This window comes from Salvelinus alpinus, chromosome 16, assembly GCF_045679555.1.
Source record: "Salvelinus alpinus chromosome 16, SLU_Salpinus.1, whole genome shotgun sequence".
Classification (NCBI taxonomy): Eukaryota; Metazoa; Chordata; class Actinopteri; order Salmoniformes; family Salmonidae; genus Salvelinus; species Salvelinus alpinus.
This window is the reverse complement of record NC_092101.1, coordinates 11,571,289-11,590,749: the sequence shown is the minus strand read 5'-3', so window position 1 is coordinate 11,590,749 and position 19,461 is coordinate 11,571,289. Positions and strand designations below refer to the sequence as shown.

The following is a 19,461-nucleotide window of genomic DNA, read 5'->3' as shown; positions in this document are numbered from 1 at the left end:
TAACGTAAGGTAGCATATCATACTAAATGGAGTGGCACGGATTTACGTACAGAATAATATGTTTAGTGACAGATACTACTGCACTGTTGGAGCTAGGAACAATAAGCATTTCGCTACACCCGCAATAACATCGGCTAAATATGTGTATGTGACCAATCAAATTTGATTTGATAGGCGGGTTTTAGGGACAGGAGGCTCGACTCCAGAGCTGCAGCTAGATACTAGGATAGGATGTAGTATAGGATGCATTCAGGGCATTCAGGGTTGGCGCCCCCCCTTGGGTTGTGCCGTGGCGGAGATCTTTGTGGGCTATACTCGGCCTTGTCTCAGGATGGTAAGTTGGTGGTTGAAGATATCCCTCTAGTGGTGTGGGGGCTGTGCTTTGGAAAAGTGGGTGGGGTTATATCCTGCCTGTTTGGCCCTGTCCGGGGATATCATCGGATGGGGCCACAGTGTCTCCTGACCCCTCCTGTCTCAGCCTCCAGTATTTATGCTGCAGTAGTTTATGTGTCGGGGGGCTAGGGATAAGACTTCTCCTGTCTTATCCGGTGTCCTGTGTGAATTTAAGTATGCTCTCTCTAATTCTCTCTTCTCTCTTTGTTCTTGTTCTCATGTTGTCTTTTTGGTCTCGTCTCTTTCTGTGCTGTGTGCACCTTCCCATTTACACCAGAGATCTGTATGTAATGACGAGATGATCATCCTAATATAATATCATCCTAGGACCATGCCTCAGGACTACCTGGCATGATGACTCCTTGTTGTCCCAAGTCCACCTGGCCGTGCTGCTGCTCCAGTTTCAACTGTTCTGCCTGCGGCTATGGAACCCTGACCTGTTCACCAGTCGTGCTACCTGTCCCGGACCTGCTGTTTTCAACTCTCTAGAGACAGCAGGAGCGGTAGAGATACTCTTAATGATCGACTATGAAAAGCCAACTGACATTTACTCCTGAGGTGCTGACTTGTTGCACCCTCGACAACTACTGTGATTATTATTATTTGACCATGCTGGTCATTTATGAACATTTGAACATCTTGGCCATGTTCTGTTATAATCTCCACACGGCACAGCCAGAGGAGGACTGGCCACCCCTCATAGCCTGGTTCCTCTCTAGGTTTCTTCCTAGGTTTTGGCCTTTCTAGGGAGTTTTTCCTAGCCACCGTGCTTCTACACCTGCATTGCTTGCTGTTTGGGGTTTTAGGCTGGGTTTCTGTACAGCACTTTGTGACATCAGCTGATGTAAGAAGGGCTTTATAAATACATTTGATTTGATGATTTCAGTAAGATCCTGTTACACCTATTGGGTCTTTGTTCGTGCACGGTTCTAGAGTGAGGGGGAATACTGTAGTGCTTAATACATGAGAGTAAAGTAGAAATGTAATGCAGACATGGTCCGCAGATTTTTCTACTATTCTCTAATTAAACGTATACTGAGATGTAGTAACTGTTCAAAAATAAGTCATACCAGTACCCGTCCTCGCAGGTACACGGATGTCAGAAAGAATATCGTATGATGTGACGTCATTACGTTTTAACAATGTTTTTGCAAAGATGGCGGTGGTTGAGTGAATGGGACGAAACAACCCTTTTAGTTTGAAAAATAGATTTATTCTAAGGTATTTCAGTTTCTTTTCCCACAATCTGATTTAAATAGTTTATTTTCTGAAATTCCTTAATAAATAGATTCTTATTAAACGAAGAACTAGAATGGTAATATGACACAGAGCAAAAAGAAGAAACGGGCGAATCGCAGTCTCCTGCTGGCGAAAAAAATTATTATCAAGGATGGAGGAACGGTGAGTTTCCACCTAAATGACAGTATTTGCCATCGTATTTCTTGAGATTAACTAGCAGCATGTGGTATGTCTACAATATGTCACATTTCGCGAGCTAGCTAGCTCCTGCTTGCTAGCGTCCGGGAAGTTCATCATATGCCTCTTCATAGTCCTCTCAAAAACAACATAGCTAACGTTAGCTAGTTGGCTGGCTAGCACCAGATGTGTGGCACTAGCTAGCTAAGTTAGCTAGCATATCAGTATCTTTGACAGTAATTTAGCTAGATGCCATCTGAGATGGACAAGTATTAGCTAGCTGACTAGCTAGTGAAGTAACTTTAAACACTATTGTTAAAAATGTGTCTAGGCTAATAGAGTTCCATAACTATGGGCAAGCTTTCTAGCTAACTGTTTGTTTAGTTCGATGATGTTAGTTCGATGATAGTTATTCAGTAATATGGTAGGTAGCTAAATTCCTACTTACTGAAATCAACAACAACTAAAGTGAAATTTGCGAAGACTGCAACACCGCTACTGGCTCTAGTGTCAATTATGAATTCTGTGTAAGCAGGAAGATGCCCCACTGTGTTATGGTGACTTATTGCTGAGTTGACCTTTTTAATATATCTTATTTGAAAGTAAGACAGTTGAGTATTACTTGTTTCTTGTTGACATACTTACATAGTAATTCCACTCTGTTCACCAGGCACAAGGTTTCGGAGCTCCCAGCGTGTACCATGCTGTAATTGTCATATTTTTGGAATTTTTTGCCTGGGGCCTGCTTACAGCACCCACTTTGGTGGTATGTTGTCTTGTTTATGACCTATTATTTAATACAGTATGATTTGTTGGCTGCTGATGAAACTATGTTGAAGACCTTCTCCAATTAACAGTCTCCACTCTCTGTCCCTGTCCCCTTCCAATCCAGGTCCTACATGAGACGTTCCCGAAGCATACGTTTCTGATGAATGGCTTGATCCAGGGGGTAAAGGTATGGTGTTTGAACGTGCTATTATTTTGAACAGTTATCTTTCAATTCTGTTACAAATTTTGTGGGTTGGTCTTGTTGTATTACAGGGCCTACTGTCTTTCCTGAGTGCTCCGCTGATTGGTGCCCTGTCTGATGTGTGGGGCCGGAAGTCTTTTCTCCTGCTCACCGTTTTCTTCACCTGCGCTCCCATTCCACTGATGAAGATAAGCCCGTGGTACGATGGCTCCCAACCAGAGCGAGTTCATAGTTACTGAGATCACCATTTTAAAAGCTGAAACAAGTGTATTATTAACTGAGTGCCATATCCTGCCTCGGGTTTCAGGTGGTACTTTGCAGTTATCTCGGTGTCCGGTGTGTTCGCTGTTACATTCTCTGTGGTCTTTGCCTATGTGGCTGACATCACGCAGGAGCATGAGCGCAGCATGGCCTATGGACTGGTGTGTATCGAACATTACCTACACAGTTTCTTCTAATCTTGTTTACCATAACACCTTTTTTTGATTCAGGGATTTGTGGTTCAGTGCTAAAATAGTACATCATTCAGAACCTATTTGCAGATTTGTCCCACTTAAACAAAGCAGAAATTATGCGCGAAAAAAACTAAGTGGAACCACAATTTCATTCAAAGAGTGGTAGTAGCAGAGCTTGGCAGTAGTAAACCTTGTCTACTCTTGTTCGTTAGGTGTCGGCCACCTTTGCTGCTAGCTTGGTGACGAGCCCGGCCATTGGCGCCTACTTGGGCCGTGTGTACGGGGACGGCCTGGTGGTGGTGCTGGCCTCGGCCATCGCTATGCTGGACATCTGCTTTATCCTGGTGGCCGTGCCCGAGTCTCTGCCTGAGAAGATGAGGCCAGCGTCCTGGGGGGCTCCCATCTCCTGGGAACAAGCCGACCCCTTTGCTGTGAGTACCTGTTCACCTCTAAAGACTCAGTCAGTTGGTGTTATTATTTTGTGTAGCCATTATTAGTGTGCTTTCAGAACGCAAAATGATTTGGATTAGGCAGATGAGATGCAGTTACCTTCTCTTCAGAGTGCAGGCTTAGTGTAGGCTAAGCTGTATGGCAAATTACATTTGAATTCAAGAAGTGAAGGGTTAGTCTACCAATATACAAATATATTGGCTTGTTAGGGAAACATTCTCAAACCTCTTGAAAATGTGTGCTTCACTTTGGCACTATGATCAGTGGTAGCAGCTAGAAATTTGGTGAGACCGAGGCGGAATATGGACATTTTTAATTTCTGTTGCATCATAGTCCTCCTGACTGCTGCTGTTGGGGTCATTTAGAAATCCAAAAGGTTATAGGGGTAACGTGTGTCTGTTTTCAAATGCTGGAAGGGACAATGGTATCAACGTAATTGGTGGCGGGGGGTGGAGGCAGGTATTGTTTATGATTGAAAGAGGGCTTAGGAATAGAATGTGGTGAGAATGGCTGTGCTGCAAGACCTCACCCTCCCCCTCGCCCCCCCTGACTGACGCCCATGGTTCCCCTTGGGGAAACATTATAGCATCTGTTTTTTTGTTGACACTTTCAACTAGCTACTCGTGTTACAAGTGGTCCTCTTCAGTCTTCCCATTTCCCTACAATAGCTCTATCCCTTAGGCTACTGTTTTCATTCGAGTTCATAGAAGAACAAGACCACATGAGATGTCGTATGCATTTGGGTAGAGAAACTTGACAAGTTCTCATGTGGTTAGTTGTAAATGTAACGATTCATGTATTTGGACCAACTTGTTTGGTACAGGCCATGTTAGTGTTACCTCGTCTTTAATTTATGCACACTGTTTTCATAATTCCTCTATTTACATTTACATTTAAGTCATTTAGCAGACGCTCTTATCCAGAGCGACTTACAAATTGGTGCATTCACCTTATGATATCCAGTGGAACAACCACTTTACAATAGTGCATCTAACTCTTTTAAGGGGGGGGGGGGGTTAGAAGGATTACTTTATCCTATCCTAGGTATTCCTTAAAGAGGTGGGGTTTCAGGTGTCTCCGGAAGGTGGTGATTGACTCCGCTGACCTGGCGTCGTGAGGGAGTTTGTTCCACCATTGGGGTGCCAGAGCAGCGAACAGTTTTGACTGGGCTGAGCGGGAACTGTACTTCCTCAGAGGTAGGGAGGCGAGCAGGCCAGAGGTGGATGAACGCAGTGCCCTTGTTTGGGTGTAGGGCCTGATCAGAGCCTGAAGGTACGGAGGTGCCGTTCCCCTCACAGCTCCGTAGGCAAGCACCATGGTCTTGTAGCGGATGCGAGCTTCAACTGGAAGCCAGTGGAGAGAGCGGAGGAGCGGGGTGACGTGAGAGAACTTGGGAAGGTTGAACACCAGACGGGCTGCGGCGTTCTGGATGAGTTGTAGGGGTTTAATGGCACAGGCAGGGAGCCCAGCCAACAGCGAGTTGCAGTAATCCAGACGGGAGATGACAAGTGCCTGGATTAGGACCTGCGCCGCTTCCTGTGTGAGGCAGGGTCGTACTCTGCGAATGTTGTAGAGCATGAACCTACAGGAACGGGTCACCGCCTTGATGTTAGTTGAGAACGACAGGGTGTTGTCCAGGATCACGCCAAGGTTCTTAGCACTCTGGGAGGAGGACACAATGGAGTTGTCAACCGTGATGGCGAGATCATGGAACGGGCAGTCCTTCCCGGGGAGGAAGAGCAGCTCCGTCTTGCCGAGGTTCAGCTTGAGGTGGTGATCCGTCATCCACACTGATATGTCTGCCAGACATGCAGAGATGCGATTCGCCACCTGGTTATCAGAAGGGGGAAAGGAGAAGATGAATTGTGTGTCGTCTGCATAGCAATGATAGGAGAGACCACCTCTATAGTAGGCTTTCAGCGAGTGGTGGTGGCTCTAATTGCGCATTGGAACCAAAGGTGCCCAAAACAGTGCAGGAATAGTACACAAAAAATAATATTTGATCAACACAATTGGATTTACCCAGGATAAGGAACAAACATTCATGGCGCGTTTAGACCAGGATGTGGTCTTTGTCAGCCAAATCTGAACTTCCCCTAAGGCGGGTTGTTTGAAGGGGCTACGGTGGTGTGTGTAAAAGGGGGAGGGAGTTCAACAGGCTGTTAGACAGAGGCCAAATAGGGGAACAATTAACCTTTCATAATCCTCTATATTGCTGTACAACAACAGTTAAAGCTACATGCCACAATGTACAGCAGCTACTCATGGCACAACGAAACAGGTCTGCCTCAGGCAATGTTGAGGGGCGAAGGCTGACGTGTCGCTGAAATACGTCAACATCACATGAAAAAGCAATGATGATTGCAGGGTACTTAGTGTCTTCAGAAAGTATTCACACCCCTTGACTTTTTCCATATTTTCTTATTACAGCCTGAATTTAAAATGGATTCAATTGAGATTTTTTGGGGTTACTGTCAAAGTGGAATTATGTTTTTTTACATTTTTACAAAAATGTAAAGATGCAATATGTAGAACTTGCTCCACCATTTCCTGGTTGCTAAAATTCGAATAGTTTGTCTAATTTCAGTTTGTGACAAAACAAGTAGTCATTGTGTAGATAATCATTGTAGATCTACCGCTTCTTAGACTTGCTTTCGATACGAATGACAGATTTATAACACAGATTTCTATGTGAATTTGGTCGGGTCGCCCCAAAAATGACATATTGTAGCTTTAAAGCTGAAATGTCTTGAGTCAATAAATATTCAACTCCTTTTGTTATGGCGAGCCTAAATGCGTTCAGGAGTAAAAATGTGCTTAAGTCAAATGATAAGTTGCATGGACTCTGTGTGCAATGATAGTGTTTAACATGACTACCTCATCTCTGTACCCCACACATACAATTATCTGTAAGGTCCCTCAGTCGAGCAGTGAATTTCAAACACAGATTCAACCACAAAGACCAGGGGGAGTTTCAAGTGCCTCGCAAAGAAGAGCACCTATTGGTAGATGAATAAAAAAAATAAAAGCAGACATTGATTATCCCTTTGAGCATGGTGAAGTTGTTAAACTTTGGATGGTGTATCAATTAGAGGTTGACCGATTAATCGGAATGGCCGATTAATTAGGGCCGATTTCAAGTTTTCATAACAATCGGAAATCGGTATTTCTGGACTCCGATTTGGCCGATTTTTTAAACATTTGTATTATTATTATAAAAAATGTAAAAAATTACACCTTTATTTATACTTTATTTAACTAGGCAAGTCAGTTAAGAACACATTCTTATTTTCAATGACGGCCTAGGAACGGTGGGTTAACTGCCTTGTTCAGGGGCAGAATGACAGATTTTTACCTTGTCAGCTCGGGGATTCAATCTTGCAACCTTACAGTTAACTAGTCCAACGCTCTAACCACCTGATTTACATTGCACTCCACGAGGAAACTGCCTGTTACGCGAATGCAGGGTTTGGCCGGTAGGGATATCCTTGTCTCATCGCGCTCCAGCGACTCCTGTGGCGCACTGTGCCTAACCAAGGAGGGCGGGTGCACAGTGTTTCCTCGGACACATTGGTGCGGCTGGCTTCCGGGTTGGAGGCGCGCTGTGTTAAGAAGCAGTGCGGCTTGGTTGGGTTGTGCTTCGGAGGACGCATGGCTTTCGACCTTCGTCTCTCCCGAGCCCGTACGGGAGTTGTAGCGATGAGACAAGATAGTAATTACTAGCGATTGGATACCATGAAAATTGGGGAGAAAAGGGGGTAAAATTAAAAAAATAAAATAAAAAGTTGCTAGCTAGCATTAAACTTATCTTATAAAAAACAATCAATCAATCATAATCACTAGTTAACTACACATGGTTGATGATATTACTAGTTTATCTAGCGTGTCCTGCGTTGCATATAATCGATGCGAAAAAGGACTGTCGTTGCTCCAATGTGTACCTAACCATAAACATCAATGCCTTTCTTAAAATCAATACACAAGTATATATTTTTAAACCTGCATATTTAGCTAAAAGAAATCCAGGTTAGCAGGCAATATTAACCAGGTGAAATTGTGTCACTTCTCTTGCGTTCATTGCACGCACAGTCAGTGTATATGCAACAGTTTGGGCTGCCTAATTTCCCAGAATTTTATGTAATTATGACATAACATTGAAGGTTGTGCAATGTAACAGGAATATTTAGACTTAGGGATGCCACCCGTTAGATTAAATACAGAACGGTTCCGTATTTCACTGAAAGAATAAACGTCTTGTTTTCGAGATGATAGTTTCCGGATTCGACCATATTAATGACCTAAGGCTCGTATTTCTGTGTGTTATTATGTTGTAATTAAGTTTATGATTTGATAGAGCAGTCTGACTGAGCGGTGATAAGCACCAGCAGGCTCGTAAGCATTCATTCAAACAGCACTTTCGTGCGTTTTGCCAGCAGCTCTTTGCTGTGCTTCAAGCATTGAGCTGTTTATGACTTCAAGCCTATCAACTCCCGAGATTAGGCTGGTGTAACCGATGTGAAATGGCTAGCTAGTTAGCGGAGTGCGCGCTAATAGCGTTTCAAACTTCACTTGCTCTGAGACTTGGAGTGGTTGTTCCCCTTGCTCTGCATGGGTAACGCTGCTTCGAGGGTGGCTTTTGTTGATGTGTTCCTGGTTCCAGCCCAGGTAGGGGTGAGGAGAGGGACGGAAGCTATACTGTTACACTGGCAATACTAAAGTGCCTATAAGAACATCCAATAGTCAAAGGTATATGAAATAGAAATTGTATAGAGAGAAATAGTCCTATAATTCCTATAATAACTACAACCTAAAACTTCTTACCTGAGAATATTGAAGACTCATGTTAAAAGGAACCACCAGCTTTCATATGTTCTCATGTTCTGAGCAAGGAACTTAAACGTTAGCTTTTTTACATGGCACATATTGCACTTTGACTTTCTTCTCTAACACTTTGTTTTTGCATTATTTAAACCAAATTGAACATGTTTCATTATTTATTTGAGGCTAAATTGATTTTATTGATGTATTATATTAAGTTAAAATAAGTGTTCATTCAGTATTGTTGTAATTCTCATTATTACAAATACATATATATTTTTTTAAATCGGCCGATTAATCGGTATCGGCGTTGAAAAATCGTAATCGGTCGACCTCTAGTATCAATACACCCAGTCACTTCAAAGATACAGGCGTCAGGGATTTCACCATGAGGCCAATGGTGACTTAAAAAAACACTTAGTGTTTCATGGCTGTGATAGGAGAAAACTGAGGATGAATAGACAACATTGTAGTTACTCTACAATACTAACGTAATTGACAGAATGAAAAGAAGGAAGCCTGTACAGAATATGCATCCTGTTTTCGACAATGCACAGAAGTAATACTGGGAATAAATGTGGCAAAGAAATCTACTTTTTGTCCTGAATAGAAAGTGTTATGTTTGGGAGAAAATACAACTCATTACTGAGTACAACTCTCCATATTTGCAAGCATAGTGGTGGCTGCATCATGTTATAGGTATGCTTGTAAACGTTACTGACTGGGGAGTTTTTCAGGTTATAAAATAAACGGAATTGAGCTAAGCACAGGCAAAATCCTAGAGGAAAACTTGGTTCAGTCTGCTTTCCACCGGACACAGGGAGATTAATTCACCTTTCAGCAGGACAATAACCTAAAACACAAGGCCAAATCTACACTGGAGTTGCTTACCAAGAAGACAGTGAACGTTCCTGGGTGGCCGAGTTAAAGTTATGACTTAAATCTGCTTGAAAATCTATGGCAAGACCTTAAAATGGTTGTCTAGCAATGATCAACAACCAATTTGACAGAGCTTGAAGAATTTTTTAAAGAATAATGGGCAAATGTTGCTCAATCCAGGTGTGGAAAGCTCTTAAAGACTTACTCAGAAAGACTGTAATTGCTGCCAAAAGTACTCCTACAAAGTATTGACTTAGGGGTGTAAATCATTATGTAAATGAGATATTTCTGTATTTCATTTTCCCAAAATTTGCTACAAATTCGAAAAACATGTTTTGACTTTGTCATTGTGGGTTATTGCATCAATTTAATCAATTTTGAATTCAGACTGTAACACAACAAAATGTGGAATAAGTCGAGGGGTATGTATAGTTTCTGAAGGCATTGCGAAGATAATATCAAGATTGTGTTAATAAATGTAAGTGTGTTATGATGATCGATCCAGGGAAATAAGCATCATCACACAATTGACCTACAAAACTTAGGCTAAAGGAGTATTTATTTTGAGTCCGAGTGAAGTCTCTCTTTTTTGCTCTTAACACAATCGTCACGATTGACGCTGTATAACGCTGAAGGCCCTAGTCACTGATATTGTAGCATAACAATACAGTATGGGGTGTTTGTAGGTCAGGGGTTCCCAACCTTTGTTCCCCAGTGCCACCTTTTTCACATAAAAAAAAGCCCCCCCCCCCCCCTTATTTATTTATTATTGTTCATTAAGGTGGCCTATATTAAATACAACACCAGCTTGTCATTGTTTAATTACCTTAGAAAAGTGTTGTTTTGAAGCTAATTTCCTGCAATTTTACGTAGTTTAACAAGACTCATGTGGTAGGCTATTTAATTATGATAATAATGGATAAGGAAAATATTGGTTTATTATAATGTATATGAACTTCAATGTAATTATACATAATATAATTTTTTCCCGGAAAGTGATTCGATCAGTTGATGGCAACAGTCACGCATTGTATAAGATTACTTCCCGAGCATTTTAGAAAGTCGTAGCTCAGCTTATGAATGTCATAGAGACAAACCAACGATATTCCCACGTGCACCAGAATTGCGTCTTACTCTTGCATTTCACCACTTGTTTCTATCCTAAAGCATCGTGGATTTATGCGTAGTTTTAGATCTGTATAAACAATCGCGAATTGTAGAAAAATTATTTCCCCCCCCAAATCAAGGAAGGTCCCGCAAACCGCCACGAAACGTTGGCGCCCCATATGGGGGGTGTGTGGGAACCCCTGTTGTAGGTAGTTATGTGTTGGTGTAATTCTAGGTCTGACTCTCCGAAGCAGACCACAGCTGTTTTGTAACTCTACTTCTCTAGTTTACTCTCTTGGGTTGTGACCAAGTTCTCACAATAGGCCTTCTTTCCGCCATGAGGAGTGGTTGGGTCTTCTTGCACATCATATCGTTAACACTTGTTATCACCTACCGTCCTAACCCTTTTTCTTTCTGTCTCCAGTCTCTAAGGAAAGTGGGCCAGGATTCCACTGTGCTGCTCATCTGTATAACAGTGTTCCTGTCCTATCTCCCCGAGGCTGGCCAGTACTCCAGCTTCTTCCTCTACTTACGACAGGTCGGCTATGTATACTGTCAAATATATAAACAGACGTGTGAGATGCGCGTCAGATGTCAGCCCATTCCCCTATTTCCATTATCAATGTAGCTGAGGTCAAGTCCCCTTCATAGTCAGAATATAATTTGGTAGACTTGTCGAGGGGGTTTGACTATGTAGCTCATTCAAAGTATACAACCAAGTTATCATATTTTGCTTGGACCCCTGTTCTTTGCTGCTCACAGCTAGGCCTGTATATAGCTAAATCATTGTCTTTCCTTGATGATAGGCATACTCATTTTGTCTCACGGGCAATACGATCACATTTTCGCTCTCCCTTTTTTCAGATTATGGGATTTTCACCTGAAAATGTTGCAGCTTTCATAGCTGTTCTAGGACTGCTTTCAATCATTGCACAGGTTCGTTGTCATTAACTATCATTACATTATATTTGTGTATATATCTATCTCACACACACACACACAAAAGTATGTGGACACCCCTTCAAATTAGTAGATTCGGCTATTTCAGCCACAACAGGTGTATAGAATCGAGCACACAGCCATGCAATCGCCGTAGACAAACATTGGCAGTAGAATGGCCTTACTGAAGAACTCAGTGACATTCAATGTGGCACCGTCATACAAGTCAGTTCGTCAAATTTCTGCCCTGCTAGAGCTGCTGTTATTGTGAAGTTGTAACGTCGCGGAGCAACAACGGCTCAGCCGCGAAGTGGTAGGCCTCACAAGCTCACAGAACAGTACCACCGAGTGCTGTAGCACGTAAACATAGTCTTTCCTCGATTGCAACACTCACTACCGAGTTCCAAACTGCCTCTGGAAGCAACGTCAGCACAAGAACTGTTCTTCGGGGGCTTCATGAAATAGGTTTCCATGGCCGAGCAGCCGCACACAAGCCTAAGATCACCATGCGCAATGCCAAGCTTCCAACTTTGTGGCTACAGTTTGGTGAAGGCCCTTTGCTGTTTCAGCATGACAATGCCCCCCGTGCACAAACTGAGGTCCATACAGATATGGTTTGTTGAGATTGGTGTGGAAGAACTTGACTGGCTTGTACAGAGCCCTGACCTCAACTCCATCGAACACCTTTGGGATGAATTGGAACGCCGACTGCGAAGCCAGGCCTAATCGCCCAACATCAGTGCCCGACCACACTAATGCTCTTGTGGCTGAGTGGAAGCAAGTCCCCGCAGCAATGTTCCAACATCTAGTTGAAAGCCTTCCCAGAAGAGTGGAGGCTGTTATCATATATTAATACCCATGATTTTGGAATGAGATGTTAGACAAGCAGGTGTCCACATACTTTTGGTCATGTAGTATATATCTATATAGTCATTCCATTCTCTGCCATGTTATAACGACCTTTGGTTTGGCCATATAACAAGAACTTTCATTATAGGCACTATGAACATTCCAATAAAGTGTTTCTAATTATGTCCTTTTTTGTTCCCTTTGTAAGACTGTAGTATTGAGTTTACTCATGCGTTCCATCGGGAATAAGAACACCATCTTGCTCGGCCTTGGGTTCCAGATACTGCAGCTCGCCTGGTATGGGTTTGGCTCCGAGCCATGGTAAGCTTTTTCAAGGCGACTCACACCATTGAACGCATCTGATCATTCAGTTCAGTCATAGTCACTGTAAAGTAACTATCTTTCTGTTTTCTCTCATCTCTACAGGATGATGTGGGCAGCAGGGGCTGTAGCAGCCATGTCAAGTATCACTTTCCCAGCAATCAGTGCGTTGGTTTCCCGCACCGCTGAGCCAGACCAACAAGGTTTGTACTTAGTTATAACTTTATTTTGCAACTTTCTTTGATTTGTCTTTTGGCCGGGTCATAAATGCAAATGAGAAATCGTTCTGTTAAAGGGGCAGTTAATCAAAATGACTTATTTTTTTCCTTACCTTGAAACCAGTTAATGCTTAGCCATAGACCGCTTTTCAAGGTAAGGAAATAAATATGTACTTTTGCAGAACTATCCCTTTAACTTACCTTGTGAATTAAAAGTTTAATAAAATCCAACTAATATGAAATTCATTTTGGCGCTCATCCCACAGGGGTGGGCCAGGGGATGGTGACGGGGATCCGGGGTCTGTGTAACGGCCTGGGGCCGGCGCTCTACGGCTTCATCTTCTACATCTTCCACGTGGAGCTGGATGCGCCCCCAGATGGCAGCCAGGACACTCCGGTCCACACTCAACCCCACCTTCAGCACCTCCCACAGGTTAGCCCCCAGCCCCAACCTTTTCTCCTCCTCCTAGTTTGATACGCAGCCTGAACCCGACGAGGCTTGAATTTGGGTGGAGTTCAACAGCCAGCATAGCTCCTCAAAAGTGAAAAAGCAGTTCAACAAGGCTCTATTGCTGTCTTTAAAGTGGCTATCATTATTTAGGCACTATGCAATCTTAGAGGTTTGTGGCCACTATTTAACATTAACTAGTTACGTGACTGTTTTTGAATATGCTTTGTACAACCTTGATTTGTTAAGCATTTTCCTAATTTAGTCAAATTCTCTTGTACCTTTTATTCCCGCCTCCTCTCCTCAGACGTCCATCATTCCTGGCCCACCATTTCTCTTCGGAGCATGCTCAGTGCTGCTAGCACTCTTGGTGGCCCTCTTCATACCAGAGCACCCCCACCTGGGCCCCCGGCCTGGCAGCTGGAAGAAGCACAGCTCGCCCCACGGGCACCCCCACAGCCCGCAGCCGCCCGGGGAGGCCAAAGAGCCCCTACTGCAGGACACAAATGTGTAACACAGACCTGGCTACTCGGGCCTGACTCCCCCCTCTTCAAAACCACACAAAGCAAGATAGCTCATGTGTAGTAAACAATCAAAAAGCTATATTAAGAGTTACCACTATATATGTATACATAGGAGTATGTTTTTTTAAAGAAAGTTCTATCCAAAGGCACTATTTGCAATGGCTTATATTTATTCATTTTTGTTTTTCCTCAAACTTTTACTTTTTGTTTTTCTTCAACTGTTTTGATGATATTGGACAGGGCAAAGCTCAACTCAGGGACATACCTGTTGGGCTGTTTCTGAACACAGTGTGTTCCACAATCAGAAGAGGGAGTCTCTGCACAATAAAAACAACCTAGAAAGAAAAAGAAGCATCAAAAAGACTGGTTAGTCCTCTAGAGCTGGGCCTTCAGCTTTACTGAACTGTGTGTGAGAAAATGACAATGCGGGGCTGAATCGGAAATCCACTTGAAATTTCCCCAGATCTCTGCATAAAAAAGCCTTAATCCACAAACTAACCACGGAATGTGAAGACGCGATGGACTTGGAATTGGTACAGCTGAATTTTTAAAGCACCTTTGTTTTGACGCTTATATCAAACTGCTGCCTATATGAATTCCTACTACCACTTCTTCAGACTGACTGGTGCCTCAATTGGGGTGGGATACTTTTTGGCGGGACCACAAGGAGATATCGTATCAACCCCTGCTTACTCTTTGACATCACAGAATGTGACAGATTGGCTTGATATTTTGTCTTTTAATTCTCATTTGTTCATGTTCACGGCCAAGTCCCTGACATGTATGGATCGTACAGTTACAGAAAATGATCATACAAGAAGGGTTTGCCTTTAAAAAAATATCTAATTTACACGAAGGACATCCTATGTCAGACAACACGTTGCATAGTTACGGAATCCGTAGATCCATCTCGTGGCCTTCTTTAAAAAAAAAACTTTTCACTTGTACAAACAAAATATGTTCTCGTTTTAACTTGCTTTTTGACCAAATACCAAAAGTACATATTGAATCATGAAAGTTTGCTCTAGCTATTTATGAGTTGGTGTTCTGTAAAACAGCAATTTCTTGAAATACTGTATGCAGTTTTTTTCTTTTCCATGTATTGTCATTGTTTTGCTGCCTTTTATTTTCAATATTACATTTGTTGACTGACCTTGTAAATATACAGTAAGTATACAACCATGCATTTCAATAAAGTGGAATATTTTGATGGATGGTGGATTTATGGTTGGGAAATTTAGGTAAAGGGATCATTGAGCTAAACATGAGATACCAGTATGATGAATCTCGTAGTCAATCCATTTTAGGGTTCCACCCACAGCCTTTTATTGTACACTATCTGATAGGGTACACACTTATCGATATAGTTTTGCATGCTTTGCTGTGTTGGGCAGCAGGCTGTAATTAACATGTGAGATGGACAGTTATTTCATCAAGAAAAAGTTCAACGTCAAGCTATATTTCTAGTTTGTCTTCAAATAGTTCTTTAAGCTTGATTTGGCAATGCAACTATTTGAGGAGATCCACAAGATGCAACTTCTGTTTAAAGACGACAAACCAACAGATTTAATTGCAGTTGATCAGAGGCTTGACCACTGACATTTTTGGAAAACAGAACTTTAAAAAAATATATATATACACACACAATGATTTATTTCATACACCCATAGGTACAGTTTTTACACAGCAAAACACTTCAATGAGCTGGTGAAGAGCACGTTAACCATTGAAAAGGGTAACTTCTCAAATGGTTGCACAATGTAAACAAATGGCAGCTTTTCTTGGGAAACACTATTAAGAACGTTTTCACACTGGCTCAAGTATCATTTGGACCAGGGCTTGAGAATTTTAAACAATTTATTTAACCAGGAAGGGCTCATTGAGATTTGAAATCTCATTTTCAAGAGATTCCTGGCCAAGATATGCAGCACCAAAGTCATTACACAATTACAGACAGACATGAACAACTACAGGTAATCTAGTAAAAAAAAAAAAGAATTCACACGAGAATAACAAAAACATAAAACAGCAAATAAAAAATATTGACAGGTATAGGAATCAGCCTCAAAATCCTTCATCAATGTTTTAAAAACAATCGGAACAAATTCTTCCAGTTTAAAAGTATTTTGTAAGGCATTCCAAGCTGATGGCGCAGAGTACATAAAAGCCCTTTTGCCAAATTCCGTTCGTGACATTTGGAACAGTTAGCAGGATAAAGTCCTGCGAACGAAGAGAGTACCCACAACATTTATGAACAATAAAAATGTCAAATAAAATCGTAGAAAACCCCAAATGGCTTTGTAAATAAAAGTATACCAGTGACTGAGCCTGCGATTAACTAGAGAAGGCCAGCCAACGCTGGTATATAAAGTGCAGTGGTGCGTAACGGTTTTGCAATTTAAAATAAATCTCAATGCTCCATGGTAAAGGGTGTCAATTGATCTCAAACACTGAGTGGAAACATTCATATATAAAATATCACCATAGTCTAGTATAGGCATAAATGTAGCTGATACAAGCCCCCTTCTGGCTTCAAATGAAAAACAGGCCTTATTCCTAAAATAAAATACCAACTTCAGCTTCAAAGTTTTTGTAAATTGTTGAATATACAAATTGAAAGAAAGGCTGTCATCAATTAAAATTCCAAGATACTTATATGAGGTTACAGCTTCAATCTCATTGCCCTGACGGGTAGTAATAAGTTAAAGGTTCTATTTCTTGCTTTAGAAAACACAATTAGTTTAGTTTTGTCAGCATTACGGATAAGCTTCAGTTGACACAAGGTACAGTTGAAGCCGGAAGTTTACATACACCTTAGCCAAATACATTTAAACTGTTTTTCACAATTCCTGACATTTAATCCTAGTACAAATTCCCTGTTTTAGGTCAGTTAGGATCACCACTTTATTTTAAGAATGTGAAATGTCAGAATAATAGTAGAGAGAATGATTTATTTCAGCTTTTATTTATTTCATCACAATACCAGTAGGTCAGAAGTTTACAAAACACTCAATTAGTATTTGGTAGCATTGCCTTTCAATTTTTTAATGTGGGTCAAACGTTTCGGGTAGCCTTCCTCAAGCTTCCCACAATAAGTTGGGTGAATTTTGGCTCATTCCTCCTGACAGAGCTGGTGTAACTGAGTCAGGTTTGTAGGCCTCCTTGCTCACTCACGCTTTTTCAGTTCTGCCCACAAATTTTCAATAGGATTGAGGTCAGGGCTTTGTGATGGCCACTCCAATACCTTGACTTTGTTGTCCTTTTTTTTTATTTATTTTTTTTATCCCCTTTTCTCCCCAATTTTTCGTGGTATCCAATCGCTAGTAATTACTATCTTGTCTCATCGCTACAACTCCCGTACGGGCTCGGGAGAGACGAAGGTCGAAAGTCATGCGTCCTCCGAAGCACAACCCAACCAGCCGCACTGCTTCTTAACACAGCGCGCCTCCAACCCGGAAGCCAGCCGCACCAATGTGTCGGAGGAAACACCGTGCACCCGCCCCCCTCAGTTAGCGCGCACTGCGCCCGGCCCGCCACAGGAGTCGCTGGAGCGCGATGAGACAAGGATATCCCTACCGGCCAAACCCTCCCTAACCCGGACGACGCTAAGCCAATTGTGCGTCGCCCCACGGACCTCCCGGTCGCGGCCGGCTGCGACAGAGCCTGGGCGCGAACCCAGACTCTGGTGGCGCAGCATAGCACTGCGATGCAGTGCCCTAGACCACTGCGCCACCCGGGAGGCCGACTTTGTTGTCCTTAAGCCATTTGATGTTGCTTCAATATTAGTTTGAAGGTAGGCCTTGAAATAAATCCACAGGTACAACTCCAATTAACTCAGATGATGTCAATTAGCCTATCAGAAGCTTCTAAAGCCATGACATAATTTTCTGGAATTTTACAAGTTGTTTAAAGGCACAGTCAACTTAGTGTATGTAAACTTCTGACCCACTGGAATTGTGATACAGTGAATTACAAGTGAAATAATCTGTCTGTAAAGAATTGTTGGAAAAATGACTTGTGTCACGCACAAAGTAGATGTCCTAACCGACTTGCCAAAACGATAGTTTGTTAACAAGAAATTTGTGGAGTGGTTGAAAAACTAGTTTTAATGACTCCAACCTAAGTGTATGTAAACTTCCGACTTCAACTGTACCGTATAAAAAGCAGTTTGCAAGTTCTGGATAGCTTTTGTCAACGATGAGACACAACAATAAATAACAGTATCATCAGCAGAAAAGTGAAGTTGCGCATTTTGCAAATTTTGGCCTAAATTATTTATATAAATAGTGAATAAAAGGGGACCAAGTACAGACAGATAATTTAACAGGCATAAGCCCATCAAATTGTTCTATCCAGTGGTGTAAAGTACTTAAGTAAAAACACTTTAAAGTAATTTTTGGGGGTATCTGTACTTTACTATTTTTGACAACTTTTACTTTTACTTCACTACATTCCTTAAGAAAATAATGTACTTTTTACTCCATACATTTTCCCTGACACCCAAAATTACATTTTGAATGCTTAGCAGGACAGGAAAATGGTCCAATTTGCACACTTATCAAGAGAACATCCTTGGTCATCCCTACTCCCTGATCTGGCGGATTCACTAAACACAAATGCTTCATTTGTAAATTATGTTGGGGTGTTGGAGCGCGCCCCTGGCTATCCTTAATTTAAAGGACAAGAAAATTGTGCCATCTGGTTTTCTCAATATAAGGAATTTGAAATTATTTTTACTTATGCAAATAAGGTATTTCTTCTTTTAATATATTTTCGAAAATGTCTAACATGTTTTCGCTTTGTCATTATGGGGTATTGTGTGTAGATTGCTGAGGATTTAAAAAAAACTACTAGCATGCTAGCGGATACCATAGACATCCAGTCATTGCCCTAATGCTTGTTAGCAATTGCGCTAACGCTAGTTAGCAACTTCCTTCAAGCTGCACGCAGACATAAAAATGGTATCTACAAGATCATCTGACTCTGGGGAAGTAGATAATGGTCTTCATTGCCAAAATCCTGAAGTATCCCTTTAAGCCTATTGGCTTTTGAACCTATGGGTATTCAATATTCCATCAAATGATCAAGGATAAACATCACTCACCTACCTACACTGGCCCTTTGATCTTGTTGCTTCTGCATATCTGGTTTAGTTTTCTTAATTCTAGTCTCCCAAAGGGACTTGATAGAGATGACGGTGCCACTGCCACCCAGGTCATGGTGACCCTGATCAAATGCAGCTCCCAAAACAGCCTCAACTCAAAACAGGACTGGAGTCTGTCTGCCTGTTCACTGCTTCCTCAGACAGATAGAGCTTGACAAGGACAGAGGCAGGAACATATCTGCTTAGATTTGTTCACCGCAGAAGGAAACACATTGGTCCTCATAATGATGATTGACAACATGATTAGCCTTTTTTCAATTTGGACCTCAATTCTTATTCCTTATCAAGCCAAACTGCAAGTACTAAATAACTTTCACATAATTGACAAAAAGGATTAAATACATCTCACCCCAAATAGACTGTAAAGTTCATGGAAGCACCAACAGTCAATGTGTAAGTTCAAAACAGATGGGAGCACAGCTGTAGTAGTCCGGTAACAAACGGTCAAATCCTGTTGCCGGGAGGTCGCAGCCAAATTAAATAGTACCTTCTAAATTGGACTAATTTGCA

At 41.9% G+C, this 19,461-nt stretch overlaps 1 protein-coding gene across 1 annotated transcript; it reads left to right on the top strand.

The window, feature by feature from the left end:
- The first annotated feature begins 1,474 nt into the window (after positions 1–1,474).
- LOC139540800 (hippocampus abundant transcript 1 protein) lies at positions 1,475–14,997 on the top strand. Its single transcript, XM_071344777.1, has 12 exons — positions 1,475–1,794; positions 2,480–2,575; positions 2,702–2,764; positions 2,851–2,978; positions 3,087–3,201; positions 3,447–3,665; positions 10,913–11,026; positions 11,353–11,424; positions 12,485–12,597; positions 12,703–12,800; positions 13,082–13,248; positions 13,571–14,997. Exons 1-12 carry the CDS (start codon positions 1,714–1,716, stop codon positions 13,775–13,777), a joined length of 1,473 nt encoding a protein of 490 aa, XP_071200878.1. The 5' UTR covers positions 1,475–1,713; the 3' UTR covers positions 13,778–14,997.
- The last annotated feature ends 4,464 nt before the right edge of the window (positions 14,998–19,461 follow it).

Coding starts and splice junctions, on each gene's coding strand:
- LOC139540800 (XM_071344777.1), top strand. CDS start 1,714: ATGACACAGAGCAAAAAGAAGAAACGGGCGAATCGCAGTCTCCTGCTG. Junction 2,576..2,701: donor TTACAGCACCCACTTTGGTG/GTATGTTGTCTT, acceptor CTTCCAATCCAG/GTCCTACATGAGACGTTCCC. Junction 11,425..12,484: donor TGCTTTCAATCATTGCACAG/GTTCGTTGTCAT, acceptor TCCCTTTGTAAG/ACTGTAGTATTGAGTTTACT.